Source organism: Anoplolepis gracilipes, chromosome 3 (assembly GCF_047496725.1).
Source record: "Anoplolepis gracilipes chromosome 3, ASM4749672v1, whole genome shotgun sequence".
Lineage (NCBI taxonomy): Eukaryota > Metazoa > Arthropoda > Insecta > Hymenoptera > Formicidae > Anoplolepis > Anoplolepis gracilipes.
Window position 1 is genome coordinate 874,836 of NC_132972.1, and position 7,365 is coordinate 882,200.

Here is a 7,365-nt window from a genome sequence, read left to right on the forward strand (position 1 = left end):
TAACACACATATATAATTCAAGAATTTATTTTTTTCAATTTAGAAATTTCTCCATAAATGCACTTACAAATGTAAAGATAGAATTTATACACTTAGGGATTACAATTTGTCATGTTCTCTATTAATTAGAAACTTAGAAAATAAACATTTAAAAAATTTTTGCACTTTTAAAAATAATATATAAATGCAGACGAGATTTAACACAAAAATTAAAGATATCTTTGCTATAGCATCCTGCTATACATTTTTATATCTAAATACAAATTAAATTATTGTTATAATGTATTATTAAGTACCAATAAGGTAAAGCTTTCTTAAACAATTATTTAGCAGGTAACAATAGACAAATATTATTATCTAATATATAATATGGCATCCACAACCATTATCAACCTTATTGACTTTTTTACATTAATATACAATATATAACTATATAAATATAACTATACCAAAAAAAAAAAATATATATATATATATATATATATATATTTCACATCATTATATGTAGAAACTTAACAAAACAATTATACTTTACAATTCAAATCAATTATTATGCAAACGATCAATTATTTTAGAATCATTCAGTTGTGTGATGGTAGAAATGTCTGTAGTTTGTTGGAGTTTTTCTAATGACGGAACAGTCTCTAGTACCACTTTTGTTTCTGCTTTCTGTGTATATTGATAAATTAACTTAATTATGTATAAAATTGTTAATGGTATTGGTGTCATAATTGCAGTAGACACAGGAATCACTAAAAAAAAAGCATTTTATTAGACAATTAAGATAAATACATGTATATAGGTAATCGTGTAAACTCACCAGTAGTTAGGTCGTCAGCAGGTGGTTTTAATGTAAAACGTAACAAAAAAATTGCTACACCAGTATTCTGAATACCTGTTTCAATGGCTATCGCTCGTATGTCAGCTTGAGATTGCTTACAGATTTTTGCTACTATAAAACCAAATGTAAAGCCCAACCAAGGTAAACCCATTCCTGCGATTACAATCTGAAAAAGAAAAATAAACATGTATACTTTGCATCGTGATTTTCCTCATAAATTTCATCAAAGAAAGATATTAACTTACCTCCCATGAAAATAGTTTGAAAAGATACAAATTAGTCGTAATGGCAAATATAACAATGAATACAACTAAAATTATAGAAAAAGGTTTTATTATCCGAACTAACATCTTTGATACTCTTGGAAGCTTTCTTTGGATGATAAAGCCTATAACCAGTGGAATTACAAGACCAATTACAAAAGTACCAATTTGACGGTAAGGTACCGCGAGTTCTCCCTGTGCAAAAATATACCTGCCCAATGTAAAGACCCAAAATGGCATCATTCCTGTAAAGAATAAAATTTTATAAGGAATAATATACGCATGAGTTATCTTCATTTTTTGATTTCTTACCAAATGCAGCAATGGTACATATTGTGGTCATTGCGATTGAGAGACTTAAATTGCCATCAAGTAACACAGTCCAAATATTAGAAGCACCACCACTTGGGCTTATCCCTGTGAAGAACATGCCTATTTGCAGTTCAGGACGATCAGGAAATATAAGATAGCCAATGAGAAAACTTAACTGGAAATAATATGAAACAAAATGTAGAAAATATCTACATATCACAGCTTTGCAATATTATATTTACAATAAAAAAATTTACCAATGGCATAATCAAAAACTGGCAAAAGAATCCTATAGCTGGACCTATTGGCCTCTTTAATGTTTTGCGACATACATCCCAATCCATTGCACAGCCAAAATTAATATACAAAATGGATACAAGTATTGCAACACTGGCAGTGAATATGGTATCTATTGTGCGTTCTTCTCGTACTACAATAATACGAGAAACTTCTTGGCTTTCTTCAATCTAGAAAAAAAAAACTTATATTTTTTTAAGGAACAACATTTAATTACTTACTTAATACTTATTTAGCACTTACCCCATTTTCTCCCAAAGTAAATACTAATCTTGTTCTACCGAGGAACACACCGGTAACATTTAAAATGCCATTAAAAGAGTTATTTTCATTCTGCAGTAGTTGGAAACTTGGTACCGCAATATCAGTGTCCTGACTAGTGACGACTAAGGACAACTCTGACGATAAATTATAATTAGGTATGCTAAATGGAACTGATGTTACATGATTCATATGTACAGTTATATCAGATACAATGTCAACGGTCCATGCTGTTATTCCTCTCAATAACAAAAATCCTATTATGTATGCGGTACCAGACATTTTCTGTAAAAAAAAGATAGACAATAAAAGAAACAATTAATTCCACAAACACTAAATCACAATCTGTTACAAAGCAATTATCTTTTGCGCTTGTTACTAAAAATGGTGCAAAATTCAAACAACTATCAAATTGATAAGGACGTAATAAAAGGTAAACGGTAGAAGAAAGAGATAGATTGAACAAATTGTGATTAGATAAGTATAACACTGGTGACAGAGAATGTAGTATACGAATCAATTTAATTGCAATAAGGAAGATATTTATCTCTCTTATCGATATTTATACCTCTTATTGAATTGAACATATTCCATCCAGAAGAAAAATTCATTTCTGTGTCGCGGATGATAAGTAAGCAACTTTCAAAATTTCAAGCAAAATAAATTGTAATACACTATGATAATAAAACATATTCGACATGTACATACACGTACCTTCGTATGCGAATTGTACATACATACGTCTTGACATTTACGCTTGCATAAAAAGTATATATAAACTCATCGCATAATCGTGTTATTTTTTTTTTTATTACTTGTTTGCCAGTAATATAAAACGAAGTCACGGTCCGCGACCGCGAAACATATTATAGCTAAATTGCATAATCAACGCGTGACGGTATTGCAGCTTGCAAACCGGAAAGTGGGAGACACCGTTTGATTGCCGACGATTCCATGAAATCTGTGACTTGCACGCTATAAATATATACGACATCGTCGCGCTTTACTCTTGCTCTTTGGTTTGTTAAAGAGATGCACTATTATTGAGACACGCTAAACGCCAAGACACGTCGTTATTTTCGCAGACATCGGCGAGTTACAACACATCCGCACGTTACGTCGGTCGGTCGGTCCGTCAGGCATCGATAAATGACATCTTTTCCATTTTATCACTCCGTCAATTGACACACTGAACCTGAGATAATCAATCTTTATACAGAATGACGAAGTCCTTTATCGCGTATGTACGTGCGCCATGCGCGCGAATAAAAACAGCTGATTTTCCTTGTCAAGTGGAAATGTAAGGTTAAAGTACGATATTTAATGAAAAAAAATAGTTTCAAAGTTTTTATATTTTAAATATTAATAGATAATTAAAAAATGCAACTTTTCAATTTGCACCAAAACTTTCACTTTCAATGTTTAATTATAATTAATTTAAGATTTAATTATCGATATTCGCTTTTATATTATGTGTAGATTTTTTTTTCAAAAATATCTATATAATAAAATATATAATTATTTAAATGAATCAATTCTAAATTTTTATATCTTTGGCTATTTTTTGTGTTTTTAATTCTGCAACAATTTTAGCAGTGACAATTGCAATAATAATCCACTGTAAATTAATGAAATGACGATCCATTCAAATTCAAATCAATTCAAAATTTTTTCTCTGTATTATTTAATTAATAATTTTAGTTAATCAGTCACTTTCACAAAAATTCGATAAAATTTTATGATGAAAAGCAGAGTTTGCTGCGACAAATGTTACACATTTACAGCCTGTCGGAAATGTACATATATGACATTTTCGTTAGATGATCGAAAGCAACGGTATAAGCACTTACTTCGCAAAAAAAGGTTCGCGATGTTTATCAGCACTCGCAACATATGTTGAAGGCATAAGAATTTTCCGCACGATCTAATAGTTTGGCGCGAAAATATCCTGAATGAGCACTACGTGATTTCCGGCAACCTCCGGTCTCGACGACTGCGGTCTTCGCCGCTTTCTTCGTGATTGTAAAATGCACAGTGCACAGTGCACTCGAACTCGAGACTCGAGATCGAGAGAGAGAGAGAGAGAGAGAGAGAGAGAGAGAGAGAGAGAGACGCAACTGGAGGGGATGATTAGCGCGAAATATATGTGTATCCTAATACTCTATAGACTATAGAAAGTACAGAGATGAAACTTTTATTAGATCAGTATCTTTTTTTCTCTCTTTCAAAAAATATATATTTACGTTAATATAAAAATATATTTTCACGGTTCATTAAATATTACTATAAATTATTAAAAAATGTATACTGATTCGCTCTATTTTTATTTATTTTATATTATATAAAATATATAATCGGATTTATTTTTCCAGATAATTATTGTAAGCGTGCTTATCATATCATATTGATTAATCATATATTACACTGTCGTATGTTAATTAATATATGATTAATTACGATTGTTATTATGTTGCCAAAAATAATATACAAAATTGTTGACATGATAGCAAAACATTACGACTGTTATCGGAGTTTGCAGTTTTTGCACACGAATCGTGTAGCATAAAGTATCTTAAATTACTCTCTCGCATATTATTTTTCAACGACAAATTCTTCAAGCAATTTGATCCGTTTATATTGTTAACAAAAATATATTGATATTTTCATTTTCCAATGAAGAATTGATTTGAAATTTAAAAAAGTATAATTTTATTATACATACATCTAACTTTTTTCAAGTTTTACAATTAAAGTTAAGTTAGCTAAGGAATTAAAAATTATAAAAGAAATACTATATAATGTGATAAAAAAGTATAGAGGATACTTTACATATATATTATTAAAATATTATCTTTTATATAGAGCACACATCTATATCTATACATTATATATATATATATATATATATATATATATATATATATATAAAAATATAAATATTTTTATTATATTATCAGTTTTATTTGCAACAGTAAATCTACGGTTTCATCATCCTGCTTGCTTTCACAATCCAAAATAAATCTGTTGTTTTTAATTTTACACTACTTACATATATTATACTTTCTATAATAATTTCTATGCCAGACACATAATATGAAAGACAATTATAAATATATAATACATATTCCAATATTTAGTTAGAGAAAGAAAGAGCAGAATGCTTATTAATACAAAATACGAGACGCAATTTTCATAATATGTAAAAAACAGAGAAGAAGAAAGAAGAGAAAAATAAATAAAAAGAAAAGAAAGAGAAAAATTGGAGAAAAATTTGAGCTATAGATAAGAAAAATAGACTCAACAACTTTGCATTTCCAAGAGAGTTGCACTATATATGTATTACACTTCCTGCATTCAAAATGAAATAAATTTATAAACAAGCATTAAAAAGAAATAAAAGAGAAAGATATAACATATATAAGATGAAGTAGGAGGTGCAACTGAAAGAGAGAAAGAGAGAGAGAGAGAACATCCATTTAAAGATTGCAATCAGCTGAGAGACACTGCACTGATAGGTTCAGCTGAGCGCCGATAGGGGTAAAGCAGTAAAGCAACACGTAGAGCGTATGTTCAACATATAGTAGAGTCTTGTCAGTAGTCAGTGGGTCAACAGTTTCGCTCGCGATGTTATGTGATTGACGAACGTCATTGATTGTAATGCTAATCGTCCTTAAGCAATGTCTTACCACATGCAGCTTGTGCTACTCGGTGTGTTTCTGTTCCTGATCGCGCCCTTTCGGGCCGACAGCTTTGCTTACGAGAACTTGCCCGCGGTCGCGATGGATTACAAGGTGCACATCGACGCCGGCAAAGAGGACTGTTATTCTCAATACGTGAACCGCGGAGCGACGTTCTACGTCAGTTTTCAGGTGAATATGACTAACTGACCGGTTAGATTATCCATCGTCGAAAATTGCGATCGATTGGCTAATTGGAAAAACGAGATCGAGAGTAAAAACGTGACTGACCATATGGTTGCACGGTGGGCCACGAGGTGTTTCACCTCTCGGGAAAGCGCTATTGAAAAACTCGGCGGCACATGTTCTCGCTTTGACAATTTCCGCGCGTCTCGTGAGCTTTTATTTCAGCCAGCTGTCCTTGCAAGCGATAATACAGTGACGTGACACGTGTTTGTTTGTTTTTAGGACATATTAATTTTATCATATATATGATGCTCTGAAAATTAATAATCGTGACGTGTCCAATGAATTGTGAGAATCTCTTACGAGAATTAATAAAAATTGTGTTATAAGAAAATAACAATTAATATTTTATATATCAATTTGCATTGATTCAAGTAATTTGTTTTGATCGTAGGTTTTACGTGGAGGAGATGGAAAGGCTGGTTTTGCGGTGAGAGATCCAGGAGGAAATATAGTTTATCCTTATCAATGGCGTCCTAATGGAGATTATCAAGATCAATCAGTAAATGGTGGTTATTATACTGTATGCATTGATAATCAGTTTTCAAGATTTGCTGCAAAACTAGTGAATTTATATATCACAGTGATTAGGTGAGAGAAGAAAAGAAAAAGAATTATTTGCAAGATTCATTTAGAAAAATTGTATTATACATATAAAATAATTTATAGTGTCATTTTATTTATTAATTTACCATTAACTGTTGATAGGTACGATCAATGGCATCAATACACAAAGGAACTAGAAGAACTAAATCTTTCCGTCGAGAATTTTACGGTACGTATATTATAAATATATTTCTACAATTATCTGCAATTAAAACTAATATGTAAATTTGATTTACATATTTTATAATATTGTATGTTTTTTTTTCAGAATGCAATTGTGAATGTAGAGAAGAATATTAATGAAATGCTGCAAACCCAACATTGGAGCAGGGGCAGAGAGGCGAGAGACATGAATCTATTGTTGGACAATAACTCTTATGTGCAGATGTGGTCGATCGCGCAAGTGGTCGTCATCACAGTGACGACTATGATACAAGTGTATTTCGTTAGGAAGCTATTCGATGTGAAACCATCTGGACATTCTAAGACACGCATTTAACATTAACATTACATAATGAATTACAGCCAGTTATTAGCTCGATAAGAGCGTTGTCCAATATCTATTGTGATAAGACTATTGTATCAATTGATTAAGCTCATGTCACAAAAATTTATACATAGCAGCGTAATTATGCATATAAATATTTCGAGTTCAGTAAATACATGTTTCATCAATCGATACATTTATGTGTCATTTTGACGCTGTTATATATATTTATATGAAATTAGTCCTTGAGATTACCTAGATAGATAACAGAATCACGAAAAATTCATTACAAAAGTTTATTAATAAATAAATAAATTAAAAAAATTTCTTATAAGATGGAGATTATATATTTGGTTAAAGGTCAGCTTGTAACAA

General features: G+C 30.9%; 2 protein-coding genes across 4 annotated transcripts; one reads left to right on the forward strand and one right to left on the reverse strand.

Moving 5' to 3' along the window:
• Window positions 1-139: 139 nt before the first annotated feature.
• LOC140664228 (ileal sodium/bile acid cotransporter-like) lies at window positions 140-4,029 on the reverse strand. 3 transcript variants are annotated; one of them, XM_072889158.1, is made up of 8 exons: window positions 3,825-4,029; window positions 2,689-3,169; window positions 1,957-2,259; window positions 1,674-1,883; window positions 1,417-1,591; window positions 1,087-1,349; window positions 821-1,007; window positions 140-752 (listed from the first exon to the last, which is right to left on the reverse strand). In XM_072889158.1, exons 2-8 carry the CDS (start codon window positions 2,707-2,709, stop codon window positions 544-546), a joined length of 1,368 nt encoding a protein of 455 aa, XP_072745259.1. In that variant the 5' UTR covers window positions 2,710-3,169; window positions 3,825-4,029; the 3' UTR covers window positions 140-543. The 3 variants fall into 3 exon arrangements, with proteins under 3 accessions (XP_072745259.1, XP_072745261.1, XP_072745260.1); XM_072889160.1 differs by lacking the exons at window positions 2,689-3,169; window positions 3,825-4,029 and adding an exon at window positions 2,543-2,682 and having other exon boundaries at window positions 141-752; XM_072889159.1 differs by lacking the exon at window positions 2,689-3,169 and having other exon boundaries at window positions 457-752.
• Window positions 4,030-5,520: 1,491 nt separating this feature from the next.
• Window positions 5,521-7,260, forward strand: LOC140664229 (transmembrane emp24 domain-containing protein 1). Its single transcript, XM_072889161.1, has 4 exons — window positions 5,521-5,843; window positions 6,292-6,488; window positions 6,606-6,672; window positions 6,772-7,260. Exons 1-4 carry the CDS (start codon window positions 5,652-5,654, stop codon window positions 7,000-7,002), a joined length of 687 nt encoding a protein of 228 aa, XP_072745262.1. The 5' UTR covers window positions 5,521-5,651; the 3' UTR covers window positions 7,003-7,260.
• Window positions 7,261-7,365: the final 105 nt, after the last annotated feature.